We start from the raw sequence: 19686 nt of genomic DNA on the forward strand, positions 1-19686 counted from the left end.
CTTATTTTGATTGATTTCAGGTAGAATCGACCCAGGACTTAAGGCAAAGTTGTAGAAATCTAAATTTAGAATAAATACTAAAAATTCAAATTATTTCTCTAAAAGGAATTTACCGGGATCTCCCAGTGACGAAGTCTCCTTTCATCTTGTCCCTACAAAGGGAAAAAGGGGAAAAATTATCTTCCATTCTTGATCATAGACTGAAAGAAAAAGTCTTTCATATATAAAGTGAAATGGCCAAATTTACAGAATGTCCTCTTAATCCTTTCTTAAAGGAGGAAAAAAGGCTTTAAGAGAGGAACTCTGAACAGATGTTCTGCAACTTATGCTTACATCTGTCTAACTCAAATTGGAGATAATGTCACTTGGAGCTAAACCTCTAGAAACATCCCTGAAATCACACAGTAAAAAAAAATAAATTACAGTGCTGACACAGGAAAAAATTCTGTTAATATCGTCTTCTTAGTCAGCAACCTTACCTTTATTCTGTAGTAACCTTACAATAGAACTTGGGTAAGAAAAACTGAGGAAGAGGAGGGATGTTAATCGTACAGTGAAAGTGCATACAACTCTCAATGGAAGTTCAGCTAGACGCATGAACCAAAGCATAACCCAGTGGAAGAGGCATCAAAGAATGCTCACATGGGTCAAGAGATAGGGATACTAAACCTCTGGAGTAAATTTCCAGTATTTATTTTACATGAGGGACAGCTCTGATGGGACTTTAAATTTGAAACAAAAAGGTAAGCAGGGACCATCTATATCCTCTCTTCACGGAGAAAACTAAGTGCTTGGAGGTTTTACATGTCTACAGTGTCATCTGTCACACCAATGACTCCCATGCCTTTTACGTATTGCCCTTTTTGCCCTTGGATTCAGAACTGAGTCACGTAAAAATGCAGGAAACCTCCACAGTCACTGGCACACTAGAAAAGACATGTACAACTATTACTACCCTTGTAAATGACAGACTGGTGTTTATAACATTGGAAGAATGAGTGAGGAATTAGTCCTCTTCATGCTGTTTGTGTCTCCTTTGCCTCCCTCCCAAATCCAAAAGCTTTCTACCTGTCCTGAAACAGACGCGTGGCCAGCATGTAGTTCATTGACGTCTTGTACTCTAAAAACGATCTAAAACCAAAACAAAACAAAATAAATGATGTATCAAGCTAGAGTTCAACATATTGAAAGGCAGCATAATACAGAAAGAGGTGATCTATAAAAAACATCCCAGAAAGTCTATCAAAACAACATGCTGTACCATAATAGAAAGAGAACATTAGGAGAGCTACCAATTATTAGCTGAAGTTCCTGAAGAAGCAAGAGACATGAAGAAATATTACAGACTGGAAAGAGAAAAAAAAAAAAAAGTATAGTACCACTCACAGGATGAGTCCTATATTGGGTTTATGGCCCAATGACAGAGTACACAGGTACACAGTATATGCAGCTGCAGGATGTAAAAGCAGATAGCAGCAATAGATTATTTATAGTGAAGACATTTTTATTCTGACAGAAAAGCAGTATCAGTACTTGTAAAATAAGGTTTACCTAAGGTGCAGTTAAGCAAAGCAGAAGTTAAAAACAAGGGATCAGGAAAAAAAGAATCCTCAGCACTAAGAATAAACTCTACCAAAATTCTCAGTAAGCTCACAACTGGTGACCTTGTTAATCTACACGTACCTAACACAGAATACTCCTCAATACAGAGTGTCAGTGTAACAGTAAGCCATCCTAAGGGATTCTGATACTTACCCATAAAGGTCCCATGTTACTGGGGTTGGGAATATCCGGATGAAACCTCCTCTCCGTTCATTCTCCTCTCTCACTCGACGAAGAACTCTTATCTTAGAATAAAAAGAGGAAAAAATAGCTAGCAAAACAGATACAATGAAAAACAAACCCAAGAAAAATCCTTGAATTTTAGAGGACAAGAATGCTATTACTACAGTCCTGGGAGTGAGGTCGGTAAATATTACATCTTTAGGCAATTTTATCTTGCATTTAAATTCTGATGGAGTCCAACACAGCCCGGAGCGCATATGTATGGTTGGCATGACTGAGGACAGAGGCAATAAAACCCAGTAGTTCTGTTCCAAAAACGTTATACTTTTGTCACGTTTTTCAGACATGTGCCCTTGCTCTTTGCTGAGCAAGTGATCCCATATATTGAGAGAAAGTCACGGTAAACAAAAGATATTTAATAACCTACTTACCTCCTCCATGGAGAGACCTAGCACAGAGATGCCTTGCCTTCCTGTTGCTTTTTCCCTGCCCGAGGACATCATGTTTTTCATTTCAGCATCACTGGCAGACAGAGGACGGGTACGCTGCAGAGACAATGTGAATCCAAGTCTTTCCCTTCCTCTCTCAACTTACTTTAAACAAAAAAGTCACATTCAAACTCCAGGACCCCATTTCCAGCAGAATCTACACTCCAGAATACTAAAGCCAGAATTCATGGTTCTGCACTACAGCTGTTTAAGAATATGATCTATATAATTATAATAAAAAAATGCATTAAAAGAGTTTATCTTAGAAGTTTTCATGCTTTTGTATAAAATTCAGATTTCCTCTTGAGAGCAAACCAAACAAAGAATACACTAGAGAGCCTTCTTTGCCTAGAAAGAAGTGAAAAACACAACAGAAACCTTAATTGAGAAAAGCTCAGGGAAAAATCCCATACTGCTCATATAAAACTAAACTCATGGCAACATCAGGTTTTATCATTTTTTGTAAGGACCGCTTGAATTGGAATTGAATTCCAGCCTCTATTTCATTAGAAATTGCGCACTATTCAGAATCTACAGATAAAGCAACAATAGCAAGAGGCATTGCACTAGCGTGAGTTAGGCTGCAGTGATTAGCAGAGAAAATTTCAAAGAGAAAACTGGCGTAGCAAGTGCCAACTGAAATATTTTGTTAATGGAAACTGATTAAATAAAACAAGACAAGATGAGATGAGAGGGTACCCTCTGGATGAGAGGGTAAGGAGACAAAAGCATTTGTAGAATAAAAGAAAAATCAGTAGCCAGACAGGTTCGCGTGATGCAGTAGGTGGCCTTAAGTGGAAAGGATTTTAGTCTTTCCTCCTAAACTTTCCTCCAAGCCAAAAGCACAGCTCAACAACTTTGCTTCAGTAACCTCCACTTCCTCCTTTACTTCAGGACTCTCTCTGGCTATAGCACAGAAAAGTCTCCAACTTCATGAAATTCTTGCTTCCTCTTTGACCCAGCTTATCTTTAAAAGTACAGATAAATCCAACCACTTTGATTTATCTCCAAATTCTGAAAGTATCTTTGGTTCCCACATCATGATTCTCATTATACTAATCACTGACAGCAGTTGGCACAAAGATCTTTCCTATTCTCTGTGAAACCTCATTATTCAGTCAGACTTTTTTCTTCCTGTCTTATCTTTTCTCATAGCCTCAGCTAAACTTATACTGAATGACCTAAATGGCAGCCCAGAGAATGAATTAGGATCTCAAGATGATTCCATCTGTGCTACCTTCTTTCCTGCTGGGAAACTGCAGAAAATTAGAATCAATCATCACTATTGTGCCCATGAAGCCCAGCAGCAAAATAATGCCTACCACGTCCCCATACAGCCAGGTGCTTAGAATTGTACACTAACATTGATTTGTCCATATGGCTTGCAAGGAGGGTGCCAAATTTGACACCTAGAAAGGTGGATCAGTCTGACTTATACCAAAGATAATTCTGTATTTTTCCCATTATCTGTGAGAAATCTTTCTTCTAATCTCCTCCAAACAATTTGGACCCACTTCACTCAAATTTTTGTAGTTTCTTTTAGATAACTGTCTTACAGACAATAATTACTTCACTTACTGTGAAGCCTGAATTTTGGCAATACAGATTCACCTGTGCTATCCTTTTCATCCAAACTTACTCCATCCTCTGTAGTATATAGACAAATATTCCTTGCCCTTTTCCCGTCTGATGCAACACTCCTTATATATGCTGCTGCTTTCATATCACCTCTTCGTTTTTATATTTTCCTTTTCAGTATCCTACAAAATCCAGAACACTGTGCTGCCACTGTCTTCATCAACTGATGAAGAGAAAAGCGAGCTTTCTTTAAATATCCCTATCAAATTTCTTAAAAATGCAGTCTAGAAACACCTGCAAGCTTAAATACTTTGACAGATTTGACGCAGCTGATCTTGCCTCCCGCATACTTCTATTCTTTAAGCTGCTAGTACTGATCTAAATACTTTTCCAGCCTTAGCTCATACAACAGGGAAATGTATTCCAAATATATTCCAGTACCTATCCATCTCCTCTTTTCTAGGCTTCCCCTCCTTTCCCCTACCTTATTTTTTTCCTCACACCCAGGCTACTTAGCTGTAAAATATATTTTGGGACCAGTTGTGCACAAGGTAACGTGAAAACACATTCTTTATTTTGGTGAAGGGAGTTGAATCAAGTCCAGTACTTACCAGTCTGGTGCTTGCTGGCTGGGATTGTGCAGACACAGGACGCTGCAAGAGACGCACAAAGGGAATAAAAACCTCGGGTTCTTCAAAACACTATCATCCCTGCCTGAGCTGCAGAGGAACGGTGAGTGCCCTAAAGCAAACAGGTATAACTGAAGTCCAGAGAAATAGTCAACAGATTCTATCACCTCATTCCAGATCTTGCTCAAATCCATCACAAATGTATCCTGTCCTCGTTATAGATACAACACTAATGGTAAACTCAGATGTGCTCAACTGTTTGAAAATCCTGCAGAGGCATTGCAAAAGCACACAGAAATCAGCTCTTTGGAATGGATGAATGAACTCAACTCTCTAGACAAGAATTCATATTTTTGTAAGATAAGAGTTACCTGGAGGAAAATATTTATTAGCTATGTATTGAGAAGAAACAGATGCTGCCAAGTAGAATTGTTCATAGAACAGATGGAAGAAAAAATAGTAAGAACCCTAACAGAAGCTATTTCATTGAAATGTCTCCATGTCATTCCAGTTCTTGTGGAGAAACAAGATGCTATTTAACAATCTAGTACAGGTGTAGAAACATCAGCAGAATGTTAAAAAGTACCCTGTATTATTTAATAAGGATTCCTTTGGCATCAGGCCTACAAGCAAGACCAGGTCAATAGCAGCAGTATGTTGGAAAGAAAACTGTTATCATAGGAGCTTCAGTTCTTTTTGCCTTTAGTGGTATCCAGGCTGCCTTCCTCCTCTCTAGTGCCCAAGGGCATAGGAAGGGATTCTCAGGAGACCTATCCATCTTTTCTAGCTGTACTACTGCCAACTTCAACTCTATAGTCTATCCATACAAATCAGGCCAAGGTCCCTTCATTGTTTATGATTAATTGAAAGAGTTCCAGACCAAATCAACAAGTTACAAAGGAAGCCACTACATTGTTCATCTCTCTAGAGGGAGAAATGCTCAGAGTCAAACCAATGGAATTGCACAAGGAACTTGCAGTCCAGTTCGGTGAAATTCAGACAACAGAAGTCACCATAATTATCTCATGACCCAGAATGCTGGTATCAGGATTTCTTTCCCAGGAAGTGACTATTCCTATGATTAAAGATTGCCTATGCAAACAAAACTTAGAAATCTTGGAGAAGTTATAAAAAAGAGGTCATAATAACCAAGAAGCCACAACCAAGAGTAGGTATAGAAATATCAAGAATTTGGCAAAACCTGAAATAAAACACTTTCAGCAAAAAGCAGGCCAAAACAGTCTTGAAGCACAGAAAGATCTATAGAGGTACTTACCTGTATGATTCCCAATCACATTCTTAATAAAACAGTCATGTAAAACTATCACAGAAGGCCATTCCCAGTAAGCGTAGGGGAAGCAGACAAGTGTCCCAAAAGAGAATTTAGTCTTATCTTGTAACCACTGCTCTGTCATGTGAATCTTTGCAGGTTTCAGCTGTCTCGACCTTACAAATATTTGTAGTTTTTAAGCAAAATAAACTGATAAGCTTAAAACCTCCTTAAAATTCAGTGCTTCCGGTTCAATTTTCTGAGACTTTTACAATTTTTTCATATAAAAGGCTTCAAGTTATTAGGATCTGATATAATTACTGCAACAGAAAAGGTTACTTCCTTCTTCTGGAATGGTTCTACTATTCATCTAATATATCTTTTTTCTGCCACAGAGAGCACCTTTATGATCAGAAGGGATCTGCATGAAACCCTATTTATAAAATGAGCCTCAGAAGCTTCGGATTCAACCAGGCGATCTATAGGTGTTTAAATGTCATGTTAGCAACTATTTACACGTCTCAAATTCCAAATTTTACAAGAAGCAAAGTCTTGTGATTTCCGTAAACTTTCCCTTAACCAAAAGGTGGACAGTGTATTGGTACTCTATCACTGAATGAAGACGACTTCATTTCCCAATTGAGTTTGAGTTAAACAGCAATACTGTATGCTCCTTGCAGGATGACATCAGCTGCAGAGAACATCAAGATATTCTGTTTGTCCACTTGCCTGGTAAGATATACATTCATGTAAAAATTCAAAGGAGATTGGGGATCTCCCTGCCTTTTGTGGTTGCTCCACTCTCACAGCTATTTATGGGATCCAAGTGGAGCCAGAAGGGGATAGAGAACAGCTGCCCTTGAGCATTACAGTGCTAAGAAAGTGCTGTCTCAGCAGAAAAGGTAATGTGCAGTCACAGGAAGCCACACCAGGCCTCAGTCCAAGGATCCAAGGGAAAGGAAGGGAGAGATTCCAGGAGTATATGTGCAATAAGCTCTACATTTCAAATGCAAAAGCTCTTCCTGCCTAGGAGGAGGTCTTCAATACATTCACAAAGCTCTAGACTTCTGGAAGTTTGTTGCCCACAACAAAATGAAAATGCCTAAACAGATATTTTCATAGCTCAGCTGCATTCTCTGAAGCTTTTCTGTAGTTTTGCTGGAAATCCAGATAAACTCACTCACTCATAGAATGATTTGGGTTGGAAGGGACCTTAAAGGCCATCCAGTTCCAACACCCTGCCATGGGCAGGGACACCTCCCACTAGACCAGGTTGCTCAAAGCCCCATCCAGCCCAGCCTTGAGCACCTCCAGGGATGGAGCATTCACAGCTTCTCTGGGCAGCCTGTTCCCGTGCCTCACCACCTTCTGAGTAAAGGATTTGTTCCTCATGTCCAATCTGAATCCACTCTTTTAGTTTAAAACCTTTACTCCTCATCCTATCACTACACTCCCTGACAAAGAGTCTCTTTCCTGTAGGCCCCTCACTCACTGAGTTTCTCACCTTTGAGCCAAATTCAATGTGAATTACTTTCCTGCTATCTCTCTTCAGCTCTGGCTTGTTGAAGTCACTTACCTGCAGCTTCTGGTACAGATTTCTCCTGCCAGATTCAGATGAATGATTAATGGCCCGGCCTGACCGCTGGCCTGGATCCTGGCATACAAAGCCTGTAAGAATCAGAAGCCATATGACAGTTTATAAGACAGGCAAGTCCTGAAACATAAACACAGTGTTTCTCATCTTAGTCTATACATAGACTTCTTGTCCCTGGTCAAGGACCAAAAAGGATGCTTGCTTTTTTTTTTTTTATGTCCAGTGTCGTTTAATTCCAAACTTTGCATACTGCATTACATTTTTGGAATAAAGCTGGATCTTGCTCTAAAAGCACATGCTTTAATCAGTAAGAGGGGTAACTGTATAGCAGTATAGATATAGACTTCCTTTCTCAAATAACTGAGCAGGCTACTGAATATACATGACAATTCTTTTTTTTTTTTTTTTTTTTTTAATCATTAGGGGTAAGTTGCTCAAGTAACTGAACCAAGATGTACTACAGATGCCTAAAAGGTGTTTTGCACTAGGAAGTCACGCAGCTTTCACAATTATGACTCCACTTCTACAAAGCATAAACAGAACCCACATGTTCAACCTCAAAGTGCACAAACACTGATTCTGAGAATTAAGCAGAAGTTACTTGCTTAAAACAAAGAGTGGCATCTTAAAATACAGAAAGTATAGACTCTTAATACCACCTAAACATCGCAAACAACCAGATTATTTACAGGCTGAAGCTGAAATGTTGACATAGAACTTCCCAGTGCTAAATGCAATTTTTCTCCTTAACTAGAATTCTCCTTTATTATACTCATGTAATAACCTAATATCCAAGAGCTTTCTAGCATACCTTTTATTAGTTTTAAGTGGTGGAAAGATTCAAGGAGCTTTTTGTTACACTCACCTACAAGGGTGAACATATCTGAGAGCATGCTAGCTTTGATCTTCAGGTCCAAAGGAGCATCACTATCCCCACATGCAATAAAGAACAAGAGGAATTATTTATCTGGTATTAAATGAGAGGAACATACCAATAACCAAAAATCCGTATTTTCTTTGCATTGCTCCTTAACATTGTCATGATCAACATGGGAGGAAGTCTAGGTGATTCACACACGTATAAGTAAATACTAAGCAGCAACAGATTTGTGTATGTCTGTTTACAGACATTGCATCTGTTGATTTTAGAACTCTTTTACAGCTTTTGTCTCCTAACGCAGAAACATACAGCCTTGTTTTACCTCTGCTTGGCCAGAAACATTCTCTGAATGTATCTACACTGTGTTTAATAGAGGAAAGATTTCTGTTTTCACAGAATTCTTAGCATTCTTAAAAAACACAATTACCGATACCTTTTCCATGTAAAATCATGAAAACAGATGGATTAACTCTAATAAATGGGAATAAACGGTTAGGGAAAGTGACAGATATGAAGAGATCAGACAGTAAGGTCAGGTAAAACACATCCATAATTTTTCCACTAGAAACATCAATAAAATTTAGGTCAGACAGGCAAAGTTGGATTCCTTGGGAGCAGAGAAATCATCAATTTTCTACTACACAGTGAAAGATGCCAACAACTGGTACAAAAAGGCTGGCGATCATAACAAAGCAGAGCAAAGGATGTGTGTGTGAGTTGGAGTGTTTTAAGTGGTAAAGAATGCAAATAATCCACTATGTACATATATAAGCACAGACCAACAAACACAGAAATTAAATGTTGTATAAACATTCTAGTTGCACCTGAAAACCAAATAGGTACTGTGGAAACTAGGGTGATGAACAGTGTGTTGAAGAAATTTCTATGCAGGATAAAGAAAAGGGGAGGGATGCAAACCCAAGAGGAGGGTCAGATATGGCTAATTACAGGAATATGCACATTACTCACATGGCTGGAGATCTACTAAAATAAATCCCAAGCTTTATTAGGGTACGAAGGTCAGAATAAGGGCCAAGACTGCACTCATATTGTGGATTTTAGCTAACAAGTACTAGACCAAAAAAATGTGCCCAATAATATATCTGCATGCACAAGTCACACATAATGCCTGAACTCTGCTTTGACTCCTAAACCTTAAAGCATCTATTCAGCCAAGCAGATGGAAACACCACACAATAGTCTGGAGAGTTTCAAAATTTGTCTATGGTGGGAGATTAAGATGTGTTAACAATGATGATGGACTGTAGAGGAGAAATAATTAAAAAGAAAATGGAATCCCAACTGGGTTCTTTCAAAGCCTTTTGCTGCAATGAGTTTATTTCTGCAAAGGGAAAAGCAAAGTTCTGTCCTGTCAGCTCTTAGCAGTGGAACAAATACTCTGCAGGCCTCATGAAATCATGCCCTCACATGGGGGCAACAAGTTTCAAGGACAACTATCTCCAGCAACAGTTCCAGCCTCGTATTAACCTAGAAATCACTTACCAGGCCAATGATGGGGATAGGTTCACTTCCAAAAGCCAGGGCTTGAGTGTATCATCAATAAGGACATCAAAACCATACAGCTCTGAAAACACAGCAAACATGGTAAATTTACCTTCCAGCACCTTTAAACATCCATGTAAAGTCCAACAATAGTCTCTATCACGTCATTTCTATCTACATCATGCATGTGAAATCCAGTGAACTCTCTAGGGCTGAATAAACAGCATTCCACAAGCGGGAAGTTTCACTCCCTCAGAATTCAGATTAAATATATTGTTTGTGAGGAAAAGAGAAAATTAATCTAGGGAAATATTATATACAAAAAAAATCTTTGCCATCCACAAACTTCAGTTCATGCAGAACTTGTTTCCACACAGAATTTACCCAAGCACAGCAGTCCACTCTGCTTTTTTCATTGGATCCTGGTAACAACAGAACTTCACTCTCCTTCTGCCTTCTAATCCCTGTATTTGTTGTTCCAGTCAGATATAGAAAATTATGTCCTTCAACATCAGTTTCTTTCCAATTATTCCTATATGTTTTTCTGCAATATCCTCACAAGAATACAAGGGTGTTCTCTGCAGAGAGAAACCTCCCACAGCTCTTTATCTTATTGACAGTTTGCCACTTTGCAGCAAGTCACTATAAAAATATTCTTTCCTTAGCTTCTAAAATGTCTCTCTCCTTCATAACGTATTACATCTGCTAGATGTGTTCTGCTTAACACAGGCCAGACTGAAGCCAGCTTCCCATTCCAAGACTGATTTTACTGCTTCACTCCATACACACGTTCTCTCTAGTTTGGATAGAGTTGCAAGAAGGATGCTACACAAAGACAACTGTAAATCAGAAGTTGGCATTAACGCAATTCTCTCTTCCAGCATTAAGAAATACAGTTAATGACCACGAGGGCAACTTATGCACATTTTTTCAAAACACCACAGAACAGGGTATTGGCAGAGAAGAAAGATTTCCATGGAATCAATCAGTTCCCTAGTGCCTGAAGTGAAAGCTGAAGAATTTCTTTGCTGTGCTGCTTCCCTTGAATTCTGGCCCTGGCTTTTTGTCGCCTGCCTGACGTTCACGCTGGCTCCAGGGAGCTGGACTGCTTGACAAGATCTTCCTAAGCAGAGAGCTGTATGAGAGTTCATGGAGCTTATGATGGAAAGTTAATGAGCTGCAGGGGGGACTTGGAAGGGGAGGAAATGGCAGCAGGATTTGTGAGTGTTGCCTGCTCACTTTTCTAGACTCTGTAGCCAGACAGTGAGCGGGAAGCAAAACAACAGAGAGTTAAGGAGTTGGTTCACTCCAAAGAAATGAGGCTGAATCTATGTTTGGCTCTCTTGCTCCCCAGACTGGGAAGGTTGCACTGTAGGAAAAAGGAGGAGGTTGGGATTATAAGAGTAAACATTAACAAAGCACTTCAACCAAGAGAAACCTCTGGTGCTTTTAATATGTTATTTCAAAAGACAATCCCAGACTTAGTGAAGACCCGTGACTCTTATTGCACAGCAAACTCCAGTGGACAGGAATCTCATGCCCAGGGCAGAGAAGCAATGAGTGGGCCTGTGGCAGCTGCCAGGCTGCAACCTCCCAAACCCAGTCAGGAAGCAGAGCATTTTGTTTTGACTAGCCTCTGCTTCTTTTGCTGCTGGCCATTCCCCCCTTCTGACCCTCAGAGGACCTCTGCTAATAATTTGGCTCCTCTGTATTTGTCATCCTCCCACACTTACCTCCCTCTTCCAAACCACTTGCTCTTTAAGCCTCCCTCTTTCCCACCCCAGTAGTCCTAATTGCTCACTTACTCCGTGCACTTTTACAGATACATATTGGATACCTCTTGACCTTGGCTGGTCCTGACCACGTTGCTAGTGCTCCATTCCCTTGTGACCGCGTTGTTTATTAGGAAGGTAGGTTCTTCTGGGCATCCCTCTCCGCTCAATTCCATTGCTAAACACAGGTACCTAATACCACCCACAACACCTTAGGGTTTCCTGCAATACTCCACCACCACTCCACAATGGCCCAAGACTCCCCTGTGTCCTAAATTGTATCTTCAGTGCCTAGACAGATGTCTCTGCTACCTCAGAACTTCAGCAGTTATGCATCATCCATGTTCTGGCACCTGAATCAAGCCCTGCGGGTTCCCATACAAGGCACAGCACAAAAAGTTCTCAAGTCTGACTGGGATCTTACAGCACAAAAATAAGATTAATTACCTGTGTTTTCAATTATCCTAATAATCTCTCCTTGGCCCTCCTCCACATGTGGAAAATGCAGTACCTAGATTAAATGCAGAAGTAGCATCCTCCTACTATGAAACTCCACTGCCATTTGTACAAAATAAGGAAAAGTCAAGGTCATTTGTAGGCAGTACAAAAATGTAGAATCACACGAGCATAGCAAAGTCCAGAAGTATACCCTCTGTAATTACCAGCTTCAGCAAGACTGCTGCTTCCTTTTGTAGAGAGGATGAAGAAAACAGAGTGGGCAAAACAGAAACATGTGCCTCAGGCTGCAGCAACAGTAGCATACAACAACCCTTGTTGCACCACTGTTGTTATTAACAGGAGAACAGAAGAAACTAAGATAGCAAGTTTCTACTGTGCCTCCCCTTGCTCCCCTTCTCTTGCTACTGTGATCCACAAAAATATGTTTCACCCCTGCAGTTTGCTAAGGAGACTGAAATTATATCAGGAGGTATTGGCTATTGCCAAGACTCAGCAGGAACAGCGTCTACCCTCCCACTCCCAGAAAGACAAGTCACTGATGACAGAGCTTCACAATCCTCCCAAGAGAAGTGCTAGAGTTAGACTAAAGTCTAGCAGCAACAGCTCAGCCAGAGATTTTTATTTATTTTAAACCAATGTCATTATTTAAGAATAAGAGGAAGGTTTGAGATGTCTCAAGCTTCTTGGTTCTAATAAATTACCATGTGTTCCAAGTTTGGCTTATAATCCTGTAAGAGACTGTAATGGAAATCCTTTTTAGAAAATATTCCCAAAGAATCTGCTATTCTCTATAAATCTAGCAACTAACTCACAAGAGATAGCTTATAGTGCAAACAATGTTTCCATGATTTTGCATAGAATAAGCTCAATTGCTAGAAGGTCACTGTAATTTTAGTCTTTGTTCTCAACTTGTCCACTAGGGAAAAAGCAGCAGCCTTATTGCAGAGGAGGTTTTCTGCAACTGAGTGGAGGCAACCTGAGGTTATGAAGTGACACATACACACTGAAAAAAGTTGCACACTATGCAACTTTGCTGCTTTTGCAACAAAAACAGACAGTCTTATTTTGAGAAAGAAACTCCTAAGTGCAAGGAACTACACCTGTGCCACTGGAATTCCAGACTTCCATTTTTCCTTCTTACTTGAGGCTTCAGAAGCTGCTAAGTATTTTGTAAATCAGTCAATGAACACAGAGATCGCTTTACCTTGTGATGGTACAGTACCTGCTTCAACTGTACATCTTAACAGCTACAGTGCCATAAAAAGTCTGCATGTTGGGACCTATCACCAGCAGGTTCTCAATCACTCCTGTTACTCTACAGGAGGCCAGCATAATAGTTTCGGCTTTGGTAAGCAAAAGGTCACCGTGTCTCACACCAAGTGATCGTAGATCAAAGCCTCTATTCTGGACAGTGTTCTGGGGAAAGCAGGAACTTGCCTTGCGTTCCAAATAATACAGGTTCTTTAATTCCCTTCTTCAGAGGACTTTATTTTAACAAAGGTAGGCTTTATCTCTCAGTGTTAACATTAGAAGAAAGGATCCAGCTAGAGGGGAAACAACAGGCAGAATCAGGATTATCCTTCCACTGTGGGGGCAGAAAAGCTAAAAAGGCAATCTTCACAGTTAAAAAAACAAAGAACACAAGTCTTGGTGCAAACTGGGCTGCCTTTATAGTGCTAGTCTTACAGGGTAAATAAATTATCCTCCATGAAGGAGAATGTTTTTCAACTCATTATGTGAAATCATAGTCAGTGAAGAGGTTAGCACCCCAATAACCACCTCATGCCGCCACTTGACTTCCCTTATTTCATTGAGGAATGGAAGAGTTGGTATATTACTTCCTAGTCTTCAACAAATTTGGGTGGCCAAGTTAAGAAAAGGTCGTAGCAGGTAGATCAAATAAAGACAACTGACTCCACAGATACCTGAAGTGAAGAAAAAAATAGAGCATATTTCCTGACTTTACTAACACAGGTTCTTCTGATTTCTAACTTCAAACTCCATTAACCTTAGCCCCAGCAATGCAGGAGACCTCACTTCCATATTCTTTGCTATCTGCAGAAGACCTTAATGTCACTGCAAAACCAATGACACAGTAAAAGATGGAATGAGAGCATAGTGTTGATTCAGACTTCGGTAACAAGTCCACTGATCGTGAAAAGTTGACATTTCCTTATTACTGTTTTTGGAAGAGTTCGTTCCTGCTACATCTGATACAGTGCCCTAAGAAAAGAGGTTAAAGAAACTGGTGCTAGCAAGCTGAGAACAGTTTCCTAATGGAACCAAAAACTCCTGTGGCAGCAGGGATTTTCACTTTCAGCTAAGCTCTGGGTCCTAAATCCAGCAGTTAGGTACAATTGAGAGCTATGAAGTGACAATTAAGGAAAACAGTGCACAGATAGAGACTAGCTCCTATGGGAGCTATGCCTTGAAGACCTATTCCACAAACTCTTCTTACTGTTCATGTTCAGCTGACTGTTTCAGTCAAATCTGAAGATATACATAGATTAACAAAAACTACTTTGGCACAGTACAATCATTAGGAGACCTATTCAGAAAGGTACAGCACTTCTGAATCTGATGGGAGCCTGAAGACTCAGAGGACAATCTTATTCAGATTAAAGCTGGCATCTTTACATACCAGTTTTAGAGCACAGACTGACATTAAGGAGCTAAATTGAGTGGATTAAGCTTTGCAAAAGAAAGATTAAGTGTGGGGAACAATTATTCTGCTATTAGTTTGGCATATCTTAGTCTGGTTTCATAGACAAAAACGTGTGTGGTATACATAAGGATGGCCTAAGTCTCCAAGCAGGGACTCTCCTGTAATCATGTCAAACAAGTCAGTGCAGAAAACCCTTAATTGCACATTTTTTGTATCCTTCAAAATTCTCTATAAAGCAGGCCAACACTGTTCAATACTACAAAAGACTACCATTACCGCAAACAGGTCAACTGCTACTACTAGGAAAACCAAGTGTTCACAAAGAGCAGTAATGTAGATGGTTGAAGACTGGTGATTAGATACAAATTAAGACGTTTTAAGTGTTTAGCTCCAGGTCAGCACCACACAAGTAGTACAATATTTTATATGCTCCATTCCATATTCATGTAGATTAGTAGCATAAGCCTGGCCAATTTCACCCTTAGGACAAAGAAGCAGCTAAGATGGATGCTCAGTAATGCCTTGGTGGGAACAAGAAACATGCATAATATCCTAGTCTGCTCTGCCTTCTTGACTGAAGAGCTCAGTGGTGTCACTGTTGGGTTGGCTAGAGCAGGGAGTGAAACAAGGGACTTAATGTATTGCTTCTCCAGTCTCATGTTTCAGTGAGTGCACAAAGTGGTACTACACCAAATGCTGGCATAAACAAATGCTGCACCCAGTTGCCTTCATTCCATCTACCACTGAACAATCCTATGGAGAGAGTTTTCAGACTGTCTGAAAGGAGTCCTCACTGCCTTTTCTAGCCCACCCAGAAGTGCTTACTCCAGGAGAGAACAATGCAGTCTTTAGTCATCTTGATTGCATGTATGCCCCCTGCACCTCCTGTTCACACCAAGATGCAAAAATCCAGTGTGCAAAAAAATCCAGTCAGTGCAAAATCCAGTTTCTCTTAAAGAAGGCTCCAGCAGCAGCGAACAACGCAACTGGTGACCAGTTTTAGGATGATGCACTGATTCAGAGTACTGCAGCAAGCCCTTTTCAGGAACAACTGGTAAAGTATACTTACTTGCAGCCTTATTTTAAAGGAGGAATTATTGGCTAATCAAAGGGGAAAAAAAAATAAAGACCTGAGTTCATGTTGCTATTATCAATGTACGAACAAGCTTGCAACAAAAGCACATGGTACTTACACTACTTTGTGATGCACTTTCGAAGAACAAAACTTGTGAGCATCACAAGTCCTTTGAGAATCAATTTTTACTAAAATGCAGTAAACAGCTAACATTGCACAACCAAAAGGGGACTCACTACAATCTTTCCACAAATTTTGAGCAGTACCACACTTTAACATTAGAAAATAATCATTCTGACCTACCACTCTCACTTTCTAGGCAAGCATGGGCAGCTGGAACCATACAGACAGTCTCACCAGTCTTGTTTTAGAACATGAAGAAGCCATGGCATGAGTCTCTTCCCTCAAATCTAAAAGAAATGTATACTACGTAAAAAAAGTTTACTTGGGAAAAGAATGAAGCACAATGACAGATCTAAACTGTTACAGAAATAAAGTTGACAGTGTAATCTAAACACATTATTTCTGATTTAATTTTTAGGAAGAAGGTGGTAATTGTGCTATAGTTCTATCTCCCACAACAGCATTATAAAGACTACAACAGAATACACATTAAGTTACTCATGTTTTTTTATAATCTTTTCAAATAAAAGCTACTTCTGTATCTGAACCTCAGAAACATGTTTCAGAAGTCTGAGATATTCTGTAAGTGATCAATCTCTCTCAGGACACACATGCAGCTTCATTGTTCACAGCCTAGAATGAAGAAAAAGGCTCCTGGGAGCCTCTGCATGCTGCCTTGAAATCTTCATTCCCAGTTTTCTTCCTCATGTTAACAGCTGAACTCAGCCATTCTGACTAGAAAAATCGCCTTTTTAATTTTTTTACAACAGGGTTAAAAGTGGCACCAGAACAAGACAAGGAGATGAAGAACAAGCCAAACAGCATGACAAGGGCAGCTCAAACCTTGGGATAAGGACCACCACTTCTTCGTGGGGGAAGGTGGCAAAAAGTACAGAGCTCTGGGAATGCCTCAGGCTCCCTAGGGAAGCAGTATGGCTCCTGCTTAAGCTCTCTTTCCTGGGAAGCTCTTAATTTATGTTTACACTGAAACAAATGGAACAAAACAGTTTATTTGTGGGGGAGCATTTGAGAGGGTGGTTAGTGCAGCCCTGGGGAGGCAGCAGGAAGTGGGATAACCTCAGAGCCAGGCCCAGCAGAAAGTACATGAGGAACATTAGTTTCCACATACACAGCTCAGTGGAATCTAGAGACACGACAGAGAGGAAAATGGGAGAATGAAAAAAGAGGCAGTTAAGAAGGATTTTTGTTGTTTTTGTTTTTAATCCAGTTGTTGATATTTCTGGAGTAGCTGCTAAACTATTACTTCACTAAAGAGCTCATCTAACTCAAGCCCCCATGTATGCTACAGTTTTCCAACTTTGAACAAAGGCAGAGTCATTGAGGAGAAGCTAAGGACTGAGAGGTAGCTGATTTGGCAGGTAGCTGATCAGCCGTGGCCTCTCCTTGGTACTTGACCATGACTCATCAGCGCAGGGAATCCAAAGAGGCCAGCAGTTACGTTAGTGTAGCAGGCTGTACGGCTATAAACACCCAAATGCAACGCAAAGACCACACAAATTGATTTACCTGCCACAGCTAGTTTAAACAGAAGTCCCAACACCCAAACACAGAATAGCCTAAGCTAAGCTTGGTCTTTGGTTTAAGCACTGACCAAAACACATTCTAGACTCTTTTCCCCTGCCCCAAGACTCCTCCCTTGTGCGTGCTTCCACGTGAGCGGAGGGCAGCTAAGAGCAGGAGGAGGCCTCTTTAGGGAAGGTTGGGAAGCAGCCACTGGAAAGCAGGAGAAGGCACACTCTGGTACCAGCCGCTGCTTTCTGGACCCCTTCCCAGCATCTGCTGCCAGCAAGTTCTCAAATCCCTTTGCCAGCACATAGCTCTGCATCCAGCTTCTGCCAGAAATAAGCTCTGACGCCGCCATGCGGTCCTCTTGCACAAGTACAAGCCCAAGAGGCATTACCACCACTGTCATTCCAGGAACTGCATTACACATTTCTTCCTTAACCCTCAGACCCACGTAGGGCTCTAACTCAGAACTGCATTGAGCCATCTTGCCCACAGTATGAAATGCTCTGAGGGGATATTTCATTATCCACAGCCATCCTTTGCAAGGACACTAGTGGGTCAGTTACTTCAACTTTCCAGCACTTCTCCAGTTCCCTTTCAAGTCTCTTTTCACCATCCCCTTTTCTAGCATGAGACTCTTAATGAATGGTGCAGGCACAGGGGCAATTGTGATTCAACATCCTCCAACCTCAGAGGCCTATACTGAGAAAAAAACACAGAATCAGGCTTCCTTGCAATATGAAATGCAAGTCTCCCTGTAGCACTGGAAAGATGGAAGTTTCAAACAGAACTCAAGAGCCAGTCAACAAACATGTCCCTAGTTCCTTACCAAAACAGCTGCCACGATGTGAAAGAAAAGTCTTACAAGCTGTAGCAATCGCCAGTTCAGCAGAAACTACAGTCTTGATAATCAGGTCTTCCACATTGGCCATCAGTGCTGCAAGGAGGGGAGGGAAGGGGGAAAAAAAAGTAGATTGTGAAGGAGCACATGATACCTAGAAAAGCATGAGTATATGTATATGTACAGATACCTTTGTGAATCAAAGCACATGAGAGCCTATGGATGATAAAGCAATGTTTGTTTGGAAATCCATGCAAGCAGGAACATGTACATGCATAAATATCCTACTGCAAAAGTGCTCACAAATGAGTATGATAAGAAAATAAGTACAGTGCAAGTAAGCAGAAACATGTGGCAAGCACATCAGCACAAGTCAGCTGGAGTCTGATCACCACCCACTCAGAGTATTAGGAAGGATTAAACAAGAGCGTGCTAGTGAGGTGAGCCCTTAAACTACAGGGTATAAGCCACAACCACTGAAGTACAAAATTTTTTCTTGTGGACTTCCATGATATAACTGTTCTGTGATGTTGCACCTTCCTCTAAAGCAGCTGTTCCCAAACCATGATTTACAAATTATTTCAAAATGATATAATCGGCGATATTTTCCTGTCCTGCTGACCTACAGATAATCTCCAGTTTCAGTAAGGAAGCTCTCTCTGGCTCCTGTATAAACCCCTAAACAGAGCTCAGGAACAAGAAGCTGAGACATGCAGCAAAGGGCAAGAAAAGATGCACGTTAGATAGAGACCTGGATCCCACACTGGGTTTGGGATGAGTCATGCAATAGAAAGAACAACACACTTAGTTTCTGTTTTCAAGGACAAGCAATAGAAAAGTGAGAGGAAGAGGGAGTGAGTAAACACTGGAGCCATAGTCTGAAAAATTAGTAAGGATGATAGCGCAGCCTCTCCCACCCCTCAAAGGCAACACAAGCAAACACACCAAAACCTCAGCAAACCCACGCAAACCTTTGGTAATCCCTGTCCCAGAGAACATCTAGTACAAACCACTTAACTAGAGAGTTCGATTTAGGCATACAATTACTATTTTTCATGTTCAGCTGATGACATGCAGGGGCCTGAATAATTACAAAGGATCATGCAAGCAAATTCAGATGCGAACTTCTGTGCCAGAGGAAGACTAAGTGGAAGCAACATAACATGGGGATGTCTAAGTGCACATAAGCATCCCAGAGCACAAAAAAACTCGCCAGTCCAGACATGGCCAGCACTTTCCAGCTAGCATTCTGCCTCCATATGACCGGAACCAGATGCATCAGAGAAAGGTGCAAGAAGCCTTGTGACAGACAGTTACAGAGCAACCTCCTTGCATTGCTCAGCAGTTTACCTATGAGCACACGTCTTGTACTTGAGGGGTGAGGGAGCAGGAGTTATCAATATTAATAGCTATATCTACAGAGCTGACTGAAAATGTATGGTACAAGTAATCGGCCAGCCATGCATACACATGATGGGGAAAACGTCTACTTCCACC

The 19686-nt window shown here is 40.7% G+C and overlaps 1 protein-coding gene across 5 annotated transcripts in view; it reads right to left on the bottom strand.

Moving 5' to 3' along the window:
* The window catches only part of TTLL5 (tubulin tyrosine ligase like 5), a 124775-nt gene that overhangs the window by 82442 nt on the left and 22647 nt on the right, over positions 1-19686 (bottom strand). For 3 of the 5 annotated variants that reach the window (XM_068683161.1, XM_068683163.1, XM_068683164.1), the window contains 9 exons: positions 18178-18285; positions 9728-9809; positions 8210-8271; positions 7327-7418; positions 4463-4504; positions 2217-2330; positions 1756-1847; positions 1069-1131; positions 114-152 (listed from right to left, as the gene is read on the bottom strand). In XM_068683161.1, coding sequence (XP_068539262.1) covers positions 114-152; positions 1069-1131; positions 1756-1847; positions 2217-2330; positions 4463-4504; positions 7327-7418; positions 8210-8271; positions 9728-9809; positions 18178-18285 — 694 coding nt within the window. The remainder of the gene's footprint in view (positions 1-113; positions 153-1068; positions 1132-1755; positions 1848-2216; positions 2331-4462; positions 4505-7326; positions 7419-8209; positions 8272-9727; positions 9810-18177; positions 18286-19686) is intronic. The other 2 variants (XM_068683162.1, XM_068683165.1) reach the window with 1 other exon arrangement.

The sequence above is a fragment of the Anas acuta genome, chromosome 5 (assembly GCF_963932015.1).
Source record: "Anas acuta chromosome 5, bAnaAcu1.1, whole genome shotgun sequence".
NCBI classification, from domain to species: domain Eukaryota; kingdom Metazoa; phylum Chordata; class Aves; order Anseriformes; family Anatidae; genus Anas; species Anas acuta.